Source organism: Lithobates pipiens, unplaced genomic scaffold, assembly GCF_037356315.1.
Source record: "Lithobates pipiens isolate NorthernLeopardFrog02 unplaced genomic scaffold, aLitPip1_a1.2 Scaffold_83, whole genome shotgun sequence".
NCBI classification, from domain to species: Eukaryota; Metazoa; Chordata; class Amphibia; order Anura; family Ranidae; genus Lithobates; species Lithobates pipiens.
The window spans coordinates 814032-828683 of NW_027507907.1; the positions used below are offsets into that span (position 1 = coordinate 814032).

General features: G+C 39.6%; 1 protein-coding gene across 4 annotated transcripts in view; it reads left to right on the top strand.

The window, feature by feature from the left end:
• Positions 1 to 246: 246 nt before the first annotated feature.
• Positions 247 to 14652, top strand: part of LOC143973506 (uncharacterized) — a 107140-nt gene continuing 92734 nt past the window's right edge. For 2 of the 4 annotated variants that reach the window (XR_013272064.1, XM_077474425.1), the window contains exon 1: positions 247 to 542. Coding sequence is in view for 2 of the 4 variants with exons in the window: in XM_077474425.1 (XP_077330551.1) it covers positions 454 to 542 (89 nt within the window). In the remaining 2 variants the exon portion in view is untranslated. The remainder of the gene's footprint in view (positions 543 to 14652) is intronic. The other 2 variants (XR_013272065.1, XM_077474426.1) reach the window with 1 other exon arrangement.

Genomic DNA, 14652 nt, shown 5'->3' on the forward strand with positions numbered 1-14652 from the left:
CCCAGAGCTCTCTACGGCGAGGCGCGGCATAGCTAAAGAACCCATCCAATCATCGCTCTCGTCACATCCTCCCCGCGAGCCTCTAAAATTAGATCCGGTACAGAGGGAGGGACTGGTTCCTTTGGGAGTCACGCGGCTCTCCTAGCAACCACTCACGGCGCGTCTTTTCTCCACCCCGCGCTTATCAGAAAAGCCGCGCCGTCATTGGCCCATCGCTCACCTGCGCCTCGCCCGGAAGTAGTTGCTACGCTTCTCCCATACTGCTTCCGGGTCACCGTATTCACTCGTTTACTCGGTGGCGTTAGACGCTGCTCTCTCGGCTCCGGCCGCGCAGCTGGGATGTCTGCTGTACACGGTTCCCTCCTGGTTTCGGTGTAAAAAAAAAAAAAAAAAAGAGAATAAGCTAAAACAGTCTAATAATAGAGAAACTGAGAGAGTGTGTGTAGTGCAGACATGGCCTTTGAGAGCCTGTTCTCCAGACCCCCCAACTCTGCCCTACTAGACACCCACATGACAGAGTGTCAGCATGCAGGGGACGAAAGGTCGAGTAATATTACCTTCTCTTCTCATTCTTCTGATTTCTGATGAATTGATGCTCATTCTGTGCTCATCATGTATTTATATGGGGGTGGGGGAGGGGGGGAGAGAGGGCCTCATCCTGGGCCATTGTGATCCCACTGTCTTCTCATCTGTCTGATCACCAACTGGATGTATATATCTTATATCTATATATATATACATCGTATACAGTGACCATTGCATTCTGTGTATTGCTGGGGCCTAGTTGCTGTGCCTGGTGATCGCATTCGGCTTTTCTACGGCACAATATCGCAATATTTGCATGATATGGGCTGGACAATCGCTGGCATTGCCTGGAAATATATATATATATTTTTTTTTACGACATACATTTTTAAATATCCACATTGCCGTATATAGGGAGGTGCTGGCGTTTTATTATGATAACGAAATATACCAGCGCTAGTTATATCAAAGTACCGGCACTATTTTATAATTCTATAGAAAAATACTGGAACCGTTTTAAATTCTTTTTTTGTAGTATATTGTTTTTGTATGAGCCCATGTACATACACGTAAACCTATAAATAGACATATTTTTTTTTTTAAATATACATGCTCAGTAGAATGAGAATCTACAACAGTGATGGTGTAACTCCATTTGTTTTCTTATCTCGGCGTCATCCCGTTTCTCTTTATCAGCGCTGTGATTGGTGGTGCAAATTTTGTTTTAATTTTTACATTATGCAAATATTTTCATGATTATATGGACTTTAATGTCGCTGGGATAGTTACAAGATTGTCTGAAAATATTTTTATTACCGAAATCTTTTAATATCCACATTGGTAGTTATAGAAAGTTATTGGCACTATTTTTATATAAAAGTATCGGCATTGTTTTTAAATATATGTACCAGAACTATTTATAACTCAGTTAAAAAAAAAAAAACATATTGCATATTTTTGCATGGGCACATATGCACTTGGTAGAATGAGAATCTAACAGTATTAAAAGATTGTCTAAAAATTATTTCGTAATCATTTAATATCCACATAGCCATTTATAGAAAAGTGCAGGCACTATTTTTTTTAATTTTATATAGAAGTACCTGCATATAAAAATAAAATAAATATATCTCTCTCTCTCTCTCTATATATATATATATATATATATATATATATATATATATATATATATATATATATATATATATACATACACGAACACAGTGTATAAGCGCTGTGAATAGTGGTGCAATTTTTTTTATATTTCTAGGGAACCATTATGCAATATTTGCATGATTATATTCACATCACTGGGATAGTTACAAGATTGTCTGAAAATATTTTTATTACCGAAATCTTTTAATATCCACATTGGCAGTTATAGAAAGGCGTTGGCACTATTTTTATATAAAAGTATTCGCACAGTTTTTTTTATATATATTTACCAAAACTATTTTTTGAATAAGTAAAAAAAAAAAAAATTACATATTTTTGCATGCGTGCGTATATGCTTGGTAGAATGAGAATCTACAACAGTATTAAAAGATTGTCTAAAAATAATTAATTTAGTAATAATTTAATATTCACATTGCCATTTATAGAAAGGTGCAGGCACTATTTTTAAATTTTATACAAAAGTACCAAATATATATATATATATATATATAGATGCACAGTGTATAAATAAGTACCGGTACTATTTTTTTAAACTTTTTTAAAATTAATATATTTTTGCGTGTGCACATAGATATATACACTCGGTAGCATGAGAATCAACTACAGCATTACAAGATTGTTTTCTTATCTCAGCGTCATCCTGTTTCTCTTATCAGCGCTGTGAATAGTGTTGGAATTTTTGTTATATTTGTAGGGCACCATTATGCAATATTTGCATGATTATATTGACTTTGATATCACAGGGATAGTTAGAAGATTGTCTGAAAATATTTTTATTGCTGATACCTTTTAAAATCCACATTGGCAGCTATAGAAAATTATTGGCATTATTATTTTTACACACACACACACGGTAGAATGGGACTCTACAACTGATTAAAAGATTGTCTAAATCTTTATTTTTTTTCCATAATCATTTAATATCAACTTGGCCATTTATAGGAAGGTGCTGGCACTATTTTATAATTTGATATAAAAGTAGTGCCATTGTTTTTCTGTGTGTGTGTGTGTATATACATATATGATAGAATTTGTCTCTAGCTCTATTTTATATGGAAAAGTACCGGTACTATTTTTTAATTTTATATAAAGGTACCGGCATTGTTTTCTAATTTATATAGAAACAATTTTTCAATACTTTTTTTAAACATTATTTTTGCATTCTCAGTAGGATGACAATCTACAACAGAAATACCATCCCTATTTTTTTATTTTTTTTTATTTCTATATATATATATATATATATATATATATATATATATATATATATATATAAATTTTCTTTCTTTTTTTTTTTAACTGGTGCTAGTTTATGTATTGTTTATGTGGAAGTAGCAGCACTTTTTTTTTAAATAGATTTTTCAATATGTTCTTCTGTGCACATAAATATACATGCTCAGTAGAATGCTATAGATACAATTTCTGTCTGTAATCAACAGTAACAGTAATACCATTTACTTTTTTAGGGCACGGTCTTGCAATATTTGCATGATTATTTGGACTTAAAATATTACTAGAAGCATTCGAGGGTTGTCTAAACAATATTTTTATTTCTAAAATCTTTTGACACCTACATTGCTTTTTATAGAAAATATTTTATAAATATATAGAAAAGTTCCAGCACTATTTTTTTTTTTACCTAAAACACACCTGTATTATATTTGTGTGTAGCCATAAATATAAATACTTGGTATGATGCTCTAAATAGCAGCTATTTTAGTTTGAGAATCAACAATTGACCATGTAATACCATTTTTTTTTTTTCCTCAGCATTTTTTTGCTTCTCTTTGACGATTATAACCAATACTAAGAGATAGAGATAGAAAATCCTACGTTTTGAGTTGTCATTAGACCAGGAATAGCAATCTTCAATAGTTACACTTGTTCTGGTGACAACTGTTTTTAAGAGCACATTGACCTGAGGGCCGCTTCACACCAGAATGCGGTCCTGGAAAGTTGCATTCCAAGCAGGTTTTATGCACTGTGTTCAAAACAGACTGCCTGTGCAGTCTGCTGCAGTGTCAATATATTCTTAACAACACTGCAAACACTGAAAACGCAATCTATTTGCCTGCACCAGGTTGCATGGTACCATACTACCATGTGATTTGGTTTGGTGCGATCCAGTGTGATTTCAGCCCATTAAAATGGATGGGTTGAAAATCACACCGTATTGAATAGCACAGGAGCATGGATCACAAACCTGTGCAGTTCAGGTGTAAACTGGCCCTTACGTTGGGATACAGTCGTCCCAGCCCCCCCCCCCCCCAAAGAAAAAAAATTACCGGAAGGGTTTTAACCCTTTCCTACTCTTTAAAAAATAGAAAACTACATTTTAACTTAATATATATATATACATACATATATATATATATATATATATATATATATATATATATATATATATATATAAAAAATTATATATACTTAATATTATATAGTCAAATATATTTATAAGTTGTGTTCATAATACATTGTTAATGTAGTAGAAATTAAATGAATTTAGTACAACTGTATTTTTTATATATTTTATACTGTATATTAGAGCTGCATGATCATTAAAAAAAATCCGCAATCTCGATTCAGCCCCCCCTCACAATCTTAATCTGGCATTTCCATGATTCATGTAATAAGTGAAGAGCAGTTTTCTGCTCAAAGCTGTAAAAAAAAAAAAAAAGAGCAGCTTTCAAAGTTCATGACAACATTGCTCAGATAAAAAGAAACATTGTATCGATTGGTTCTTTTAGATCAAAGGCATGAACTTTTCCCTGTAGATGAGGGCAGTTTAACAACTTAAAGACTAAGCCTTTTTCTGACGCTTGTTGCTTACAAGTTAGGATCGGTATTTTTGCTAGAAAATTAGTTGGAATCCCCAAACATTCTGTATATATTTTTTAGCAGAACCCTGGAGAATAAAATGGCGGTCATTGCAATATTTTATGTTACACTATTTGTGCAACGGTCCTTCAAATACAATTTTTTGGGAAGAAATGCTCTTCAATTAATTAAAAACAAACAAAAAAAAGTTTAGTTAGCCCATTTTTATTGTATAATGTAAAATATGTCACACCGAGAATTGTGATCTTTAGTCTAAGAAAAAAAAAATAGTGATTCTCATTTTATCCAAAATCATGCAGCTCTACTGTATATTGTAAAATAAAATAAAATGTTTTATGATATTTCATTATATATTTCATAAAGTTAAAAGGCAAACCATTCTACATATTGAATAATAGAATTACAATTATATACTCGCAAGCCAATATTTACATTTGGTGTGATGTTGGAGTAGATGTGCCAGTATTTACAGGAAGCTGTACTTGCATCATTAGTAAATCTACTTAACGTTTAGCTGAAAAAGCAATTTACCTTTGAAAGCAAATGTAACTGCTGTTATTTCATGAATGTTAATTGTAATATTGGGTTAGAGGCCCATTTTTTTTTTTTTTTTTTTTTTTACATGAACGTTCTGTCTGTCTGTCTTTCATCCATCTATTGATGGATCATCCGTTCACATCTGTCCAGGTTTTTGTACGGAACATCCAACGTCCTAGTTCCATTGAAAAGGAATGGATGTAAACAGAGGGTGTTTGTGTACGTCTGTTCTGTTTATGTCCAGTTTTGGGCAAGAAACATTTGTTTATGCAATTGTCATCTCTGCAACAATTAAATAAGAGATGCAAACACGGATGACGATGGATGTAAACTGAATCCATTATTTTCTTGGTAAAAGTGTGACTTAACAGATGACTCCCGTGTCAAAAGGGTCTTATATTTTGACTTTTCCGATTTTTACTTATTGGAAGCTTGTTCATCATCAATTCATTTTCTGATTAGTGAAGCCGGGGCCAGGGTGTCATATTGAAGAAGACTCTTTTAAAGGATAAGTTCACCTTTAAAAAAAAAAAGTAATGCACATTTTTTTTTCTGGCAAAAAAATGTGCATTTATTATTTTTATCAGCAGATCATTGATGCCACGCAGGTCTCCTGCAGACTGTCAATGTAAGCTGTCTGCCCCATATATTTTACCTCGTACCGGCAGGCAGTTACACAATAACAGGAAAAAATCAATGACCTACCACAGCGTTCAACAGCGCCATGGTAGTTTATTGAGATCTACAAGCTGACAGCCGCAAAGGATGTTGGTACTTGTAGTTCAGAACTCTGTGCATGAATGATGTGGGCAGAGCCGCGCTCTTTTTAAAAAGTGACTGCTGGTAGAGGGAACTTCTCCCTGTACTGCTGTCACACAGAAACAGCGGATCGCTGAGTGGCTGCAGGAGCTGGAATATCTTATTTATTACTCCTCAAAAATGGGTGGAACATGTAACATTTTCCTGAAGGTGAACTTATTCTTTAAAGCAAGTCGGTAATGGCAACTCCCATATTTTTTTCCTAACAGAATGTCAATAAATTGAATCATTTTTTCTGATATAGTTAGTTATGGACTGTAGTTTACTGACTTGTGGCAGATTCATGTGATTCTTAATAGCTCCACATTTACAAAGTGGTGGTGTTATAGCACTGAATTAAATAATTATCTTCACTTTGTAGATAAGGAAACGGGAGGTAATTAGGGCCTGCTGTAAGTTGGTTTATAAAGACAGGCAGAGTGCCTTTCTCTGTACGCAGTGTACCAGAGCAGATTGTTTGCCACCGTTACCCTCTCCCTGTAGCTGGTTGTTAAAGGGTAAGTTCACTTTTACAGAAAATTTTGTAAGGTGAACTTACACAGTACCCCCCCCCTCCCGTCCCACCGACCTGGAATGCGGCGTCCTCCCTCTCTGAGCCGCCTTGTGGCCCTGGGGCTTAGAAATCCCCGAAGCGTAATCTCCTTAATGTACCCCTTCAGGAGGTACGTTAGGAGCATTCTAATTAGGGATGCACCGATACCATTTTTTTTTTTTACAATGAGTATAAGTACCAGTCGTTGTTTATTTTTTTTTTATTTTTTTTTTTATTTTTTTTTGTCCTCGACGATATCAATTATACCTACCGGAACTGTTTTGTTTTCACTTCCGCTGTCAGCAATGGTGCAAAGCATTGAAAAGTTATTTATGAATCAAGTGAATTGATTTTTTTTTTAATTTAGTGCTTTTTCAATGTGAAATGTGTAAATATATGTTAATATATATTTGTAAAAATATTCACTAACAAAGTAAGCAAAAAAAAAAAAGTTTTAACTGTTTATCGTTTTTAAAATAGATGTGAACAAAAGAAAAAAGCAGGAAAATAATAGAGTGGAGGAGAATAGGGAGTTAAGGCTGATTAAAGTAAATTAAGGGTTAATAAGGGGTTAAACAGAGGAACATTTGTCCAGCCCTTTTGATTTGAAGATGAAGAAACAGAAATATACAAAAAGAAACAATGTTTCTTTTTATTTTAATGTTTGGGGGCTGAGCAATGTTGGTAATAAACTTTGCCGGTGTTTTATCATATAAGGTCCCCCATCACATAGCGTCCGCTGTGTAGTGCGCACAGCACTACAGATTCCAAAAATAGCCGAGGATGAACGGCGCCTGCGCACTGAGTCCAGGTTCTAGCCCCACCATCCAAGTGGACATAGAGTAGGAATAAAAAAGAGCCGAGCCCGAAGCGTGGCGAGGCGCCATCTCATTTTCACAACCCTATGTCCGCTTGGATGGTGGGGCTACCACCTCCACTCACAGCGCAGGCGCCTTTCAACTTCGGAAATTTTACAAAGCTTTTTCTGCCCCGTACTGCACATGCACAGTACGGGGCGGACGCTATATGATGGCCGGACTGAATGTGCCAGAACACCGGTTCCCTTTTTTTTTTTTTTTTTTTTGACAGCTCCAATTATCGAACTTCTTTAACACAGGGGAGACCCGCTGACAGCTCAAAGAGCCGAGCCTGAAAGTATCAGTTTCAGGTATCGGTGCGTTTATACGAGTACCGATACTCGTGCAAATACTCGGTAACGGCACCGATACTAGTATCGGCGCAACCCTAATTCAAATTGGTCCGTGCCGTCACATGGGTTGCACAGACCAATCAGAACCTGTGTAGCCCATCCTCTCAGCAGAGCTGCGAGGTGGTTATACCGGGGCTCAGAACGGGAGATCTGAGGGGGTCTTGTGTAAGTTCACCTTACACATTTTTCTGTAAAGGTGAACTTACACTTTAAAGACGCTAGCCTGATGTGGAAGTGGAGACACTCGTTCCTCATTGACAGAAGGCAGTGTTGGGATTCTATAACCAATAGCAGGCTGTCTTCTAAGTAACGATCCCCCCACTGCTTGTCATCAGTCACAAGGGGAATGGACTTGATGGGGCACCGGTGTCTGTGAATCCCCATCAGGCTCTGCACCCCCCACCCCAGTACAAATCTCCCCACCGCAGTGCTGTCTGTCAGGTGCAGCAGCAGGGAGGAAGTACAATTGTACTGGGGGAGTCTGTATGGACACTCCAGCCTCAGTGCGCCTCCACATTCCGAGTGTACCCCATGAAACTCGCCTATGCCAACGTTTCTGGAGGCACGCTGGAATTCAAAAGCGTTTCTTAGACTCTCTGATAGATTTCAGTTTTTTCCAAACTCTGTTAACTAGCCGTACATAAATACTGAGTATAATTGTCACCATTGAAAAAGCATTATCTGCTTTATATGCATTTGGAAAAGTCCTATAAATGCAGGTTTGACACTGCAAGTGTGAGGCTGAAGTCTATAGGACTGCTTCTTTATAATGGAAGCTGTCAGATACATGCTGACATGTTGCGGCTCTTGTCTTTGGAGGCATAGCTCAGGTGCAATGCAGATAAGGCCTTCTCTCTCCAGCAACTTCTTCTAATTTCTTGGGACTCCTCAAGCGGAGCACGAGACCTCATTATGATGGATGTGGCAGATGAATGCCACCTTCATTCCCCCCCCCCCCCTTCCATTAGACTGAGTGTAGCAGAAGTGATATAGGACTCCTTGATGGCGGCTTTAGAATGAAGATCGATTGTAAGCTCTAACAATCAGCGCCCTCTGATTCCACCTATATTGAATTGTATTGTAACTGTACTGTCTGTTGCACAAACTGTAGGTGCTATAGAAATTCTGTATAACGATAATCTCTATTGGAGAGATGTTACTACTGCCATTCCTGGGAGAGGCAAGAAGCCAGTGGAGAGTTCAGCCTGCCAGTGTTTGCTCCTAGTTCACTGAACCTAGAAAATATTTGTTAGCTGTGTGTAAAGTGTGTACTCCATGAAAAGGTGTTGTATGTAACCTGCTCTGCGTTATCAGATTTTCCTGGTTTGATCAGGCAGGGAATTCATATCTGTAGCTATTAAAATCGGTGTGAGGATATGTCTTTTGTTCTGATGTGTAAAATATGCAGATTTGAGCAAATGTGGGATAAATCATTATGATGTCATCATTTTCAATTTCTAGAAGGCAGTGCATCTGAAAAATGACATTTGCAGTGAAAGGCCGCGTTCTCTGTTGAATTACGAAAGCAAGCTTTTAGTTATAATTGGATTTTCCTGTAATTTATGCATCTGTTTTAAATACAGTGTATTCCGTCTCGCTCATTCACACGGGACTTCAAGGTTTGCTTTATTTAAAATGCAGAAAAAAGTTGATTTAAGAATTATAAAAAAACTTAAAGAGGAGCTCCAGTCTCCCCCCAAAAAAATTAAAAAGCAGCAGCTACAAATACTGTAGCTGCTGACTTTTCATATAAGGGCACTCCCCTGTCCTGGATCCAGAGCTGTCCTCGCCCAACCTGATTCTTCAATTGGCTTTGGGTCCAGGCGCCGGCATCTTGACTAAGGGAAACTGGCAGAGAAGCCCTGCAGCTTCACAGCCGGCTTCCCACTGAACTTGTGCGTTGTGATTGGTCCCACAGTCTTCTGTGGGCTGTGATCCGACCGGATGTGGGGAAGGGGGACCTGTCAAAATCAGGTACTTTCTCCCACCCCCCAAAAAAAGTGGCAAATGTAAATGGGGGGAGGAAGAGCCAAACTTCCCCTTTTATGTGAAGTTCCACTTTAAACATCCCAGATCATGTTCTTCTCTTTTTAAGGCCTAATTTACGTGGGCATTATAGCAGAACTACTCTGCATCTGAGCACCACAAAACAAAAATACTATTTAAAGTGTAAGTTCACCTCTACAGAAAATCTGTAAGGTGACTTTACACTGTACCCCCTCCCCCGCTGTACTGTAGTCCCGCGATCCTGCTCTGTCAGGGACCAGAATGTCGCTTCACCGGCCTGGGGATTTGAAATCCTCCTGGCTTTCTCTCATTTCTTCTCTTCTCCTCTCCCTGCAACGCTGACAGGATGGGCTAGACAGATTCTGATTGGTCAGCGTTGTCCATGTGACAGTACTGACCAAGTAGGGATGCCTCTTGTCTGTACACGCTGAGAGGTATGGAAGATTAAGCCGCAGGAATCTCAATTTCCCGGACTGGTGAAGCAGCGTTCTGGTCCCTGGCAGAGCAGGATAAAGGTAAGCTTACACTGTAATTCATTTTTAATATTCAGTGCAAACTCATCCATCCATGTCTCCATGCTTTATTTTTCTGAGAAATCACTTTGAAAAATGCCCCTCTTGCATTTCTAGCCATGGCCTTTTTGCGCTAGGGCAGATGATTCGTGTAGCATTTTCTTTCTGGAATCCATCTGCCCTTAGCTCAGGCGTGCATGTAGGAGGGTGTGCTTAGACCTACCAGCTCCAACCACATGAACAAATTGCCTATTCATGGTGTACGGGCCTCAGTGCCATGTTCACAGCATATAATCCTCCCCCCGGACACACAGATGTCTGTGTTTTCTAAATGCAGGTGAATGGAATGCACCTTAACATACATGCGCAGATTGATTTTGACCATTTAAAATCATTATATGCATTTAGAAATGTTGTATAAATGCATGTAAGTCATTGTCCGTGTGAATAAAGCCTTGAACTGTATTTTTATGCGGCCGTTTATAAACAAATAGTTGATGGGTAATGTTTTGGAAAGGGGTGTGTGAATCTGCGTATAAAGAAGTAGTGCAACAGTAGCATTGCCAAGGAATGGTTTTAGTGTTTGTTAGCTAAGAACTTTTCTTTTCTTTCTCCTGCACTATTGGCTGCCCTCCACAAGGCTCCAGCACCATCTGTAGCCTCTTGTTTTTATTCTACCTGTCTCTGATACCTGACTAGTGGAACCACTATAGCAGGAAATGATTTTGGTGATTGACAGGCACTGAGACACTTGTCTGATTTTATGGACACTACTGGGGACCTTTTTTTTTTTTTTTTACCAAGCTCAGTGAACAGTCACATTGCTACAGTCTGTTCTCCTTTAGGAAATCAACCCCATTGCAAAGGGGTTTTTCATAGTCCTCACTATCAACCAGACCCCAGCCATGATGAGCCGGAGCTCGTTCATGTACAGTCCTGGCCAAAGTGTTTTGAGAATGAAACAAATATTCTTTTCAGCAAAATCTGCTGCTTCAGTTTTTATGATGGCAATTTGCATATACTCCAGAATTGTATGAAGAGTGATCAGATGAATTGGCAAGTCTCTCTTTGCCATAAAAATCAAATTATTCCCCCCCCAAAAAAACACTGCATTTCAGCCCTACCACGAAAGGACTAGCTGACATGTCAGTGATTCTCTCGTTAAAGCGGAGGTCCACCCTAAAGTGGACCTTCCTCTCATCGGAACCCTTCCCCCCTCCGGCGCCACAATTGGCACCTTTCAGGGGGGAGGGGGGTGCAGATACCTGTACAGTACAGGTATCTGCACCCACTTCCGGGATAGCTCTCTGCGGAAAGGGGCATAGATTACGCCCCTTTGCGCAAGTGCCCGTCCCTTTCCGCAAGTGCCCCGCTGCCTGCTGGGAAACACACAGATCCCAGAGGCAGCGCGGACCATCCTTATTGCGCAGCGCGACTCGCGCATGTGCAGTAGGGAACCGGGAAATGAAGCCGAAAGGCTCCATTTCCTGATTCCCATACCCAAGATGGCGGCGGCAGCACCCGAGAGACGATCTAGAGATCGGCTTCGGGTGCCGACATCGCGGGCGCACTGGACAGGTAAATGTCACTATTTTAAAAGTCAGCAGCTGCAGTATTTGTAGCTGCTGGCTTTTAAAAAAAACAAAAAACGCCGGAGTCCCGGCGGACTCCCGCTTTAAGACAGGTGTCAGTGTTGAGGAGGACAAGGCTGGAAATCACTCTGTAATGCTGATTGAGCTAGAATAACAGACTGGAAGATTTAAAGGGAGAGTGGTGCTCAAAATCATTGTTCTTCATCTGTTAACCATGGTTACCTGCAAGGAAACATGAAGTCATCATTGCTTTGCACAAAAAGGGATTCGCATGGCAAGGATATTGCTGCTACTAAGATTTCACCTAAATCAACAGTTTATTGGATCATCAAGAACTTCAAGGAAAGAAGTTCAATTGTTGTGAAAAAGACTTCAGGGTGCCCAAGAAAGTCCAGCAAGCAACAGGACCGTCTTCTACAGTTGATTCAGCTGTGGGGATGGGGCACCACCAGTGCAGAGCTTTCTCAGGAATGAAAGCAGGTCGGTGTGAAGTGAAGGTCAAGAAGGGCAGCAAAGAAGCCACTTCTCTCCAGGACAAACATCAAGGACAGACGGATATTCTGCAAAAGGTACAGGAATTGGACTGCTGAGGACTCGGGTAAAGTCATTTTCTCTGATAAATCCCTTTTCCAATTGTTTGGGGCACCCACCAAAAACTTTGTCCGGGGAAGAAAAGGTGAGCTCTACCATCAGTCCTGTGTCATGCCAACAAAAAAGCATGACACAGGAGACCATTCATGTGTGGGGTTGCTTCTCAGCCATGGGAGTGTGCTCACAGCCATGAATAAAGAATGATATAAAAACATCCTCCGAGAGCAACTTCCCCCAACCATCCAAGAACAGTTTGGTGAGGATCAATGCCTTTTCCAGCACGATGGAGCACCTTGTCATAAGGAAAAAGTCATGGCTAAATGGTTTGGGGAACAAAACATTGAAATATTGGGTCCATGGCCAGGAAACTCCCCAGACCTTAATCCCATTGAGAACTTCAGGTCAATCCTCAAGAGGCGGGTGAACAAAAAAGACCCCACAAAGTCTGACAAGAATGGGGAGCCATCATTTAGGATGTGGCCCAGAAGTTGACTGACAACATGCCAGGGTGAATTGCAGAGGTCTTTTAAAAGAACGGTCAATACCAGAAACATTGACTCGCTGCATAAACTTCATGTAATTAACAAAAGCCTTTGTAATTATAAATGGTTGTAATTATACTTCAGTATACCATAGTAACATCTGACAAAAAGATCTAAAAACACTGAAGCAGCAGACTTTGTGAAAATTTAATATTTGTGTCATTCTCAAAATTTTTGGCCACGGCTGTAAGCATTGAATGACCCAAAAAGGCTGGGAGATCATCAGCACTGAAGTTTCAAAAAAATAAATAATAAAAAAAAGCATTTAATGAAAGAAAATCATTTGCTACACCGTGCTTTAGCAAACTATCATCTAGTTCAGCCTAGATCTCAGGGAACCCTACTACAAATGATTATAGCCACAGCATATTTACATGGATCTTGAATCTATGTGTTGACTTCCCTCTTCTATAGCAATAGGGCAGTGTTTGTTTTGTTTTTGTTTGTTTTTTTACTTTTTTTGTTTTTTAAACAAATTGTGCCGCCCTGTGTATACTGCTTGCTGGGCCACCTGGGATATGCTCATCACATATCCCAGGAGGCCTTTAGTCTTTCAGCTGGGGAGGGGGAGGGGGGACCTAGCAGAGCATCAATGCAAGGCCCTGCCAACTGAACTTGGAAGAGCCGATGGGACTCTAAATTACTAAAAGTAAGATGTAAGCGGACAAGTGGAAGTAAGATGACAGCATGTGACAGAGCGATGTCTGTTAAGAGAATGATGTCAATAGGACAACGCTGGATCCAGTGGCTGGGTGAGAATCCGAATTGTGCAGAGAAAGCCTCCCGGTAAGCTGGGAATACAAAAAAAAAGGGGGGGGGCTGAGGCTGAAGGACCTCTTTAAGTTGTAGTATTTAAGAGAATAAAGAATGTTGTGTATCTAGAGCATTGCCCGAGGGCCCCTGGGCCACTAGGGGGCCCCACCAGGGTTGCCAGCCTCAGTAAACCCAGGCCTATGTAAAAATCGGTGTTTTTTTTTTATTTTATTTTTTTACATCTGTCTCTGAAATGTCTCTTACCTACATCCTTTTCATCTAAAAATCCTGAGATTATAGCTGCCCCACCTCTCCAGTACCTTCTCAGCCAATAGAAACATGTCTGTGTATACTGTGTGATTGTATACTGTGTGTTTTTGTATACTTGGGGGGCCCCCATAATCTCCTATTGCCCGGGGGCCCCATGAGTTGTCAGTCCGCCCCCACCTCCTGCTATATATGACTACGCTATTTTCAGAAACAATCTTGGAATGAAACAAATGATAAAGTAATGCAGTGAGAACTGTTGTCCCCTAACATTAGTGGTCAGTGGAGATCAGTCCACCATAGCACATAGCACATTACCACAGCAACCTCAGAGGGAACCCTGGTTAAGAAAGGCAGCTTTAGGGTTTGTTTAAAGTGTAAGTAAACCCTCCTATTGTTTTCAGCCAAGGAAGCTGCCTTCTTTGCCTCTACAACTGCCATGATGCTGCACATGTGATCAGTTATGACACCAGCCATTGGATGGTTTCTCAGTTTGGTTGAGAGCACAGCCAATGGGAGTGTTACAGTTTTTGAAACTGGTAAATGGATGGGGTTTACTTCTGCTTTAAGGGAAAATTCCTTGTCTCCTATGTGCCCAGTTCACACCACCCGTTTATGGTGAAAAAAGAGGTACGGCAGGCAGTACTTTTTTCACTACAGCATTATGCAAAGCAGACCACCGGCTCACACTTAATGAAATGTTACTGATTGACGTTTCTAAAATGTTGGTTAAAAAAAAATAAAGTGAACG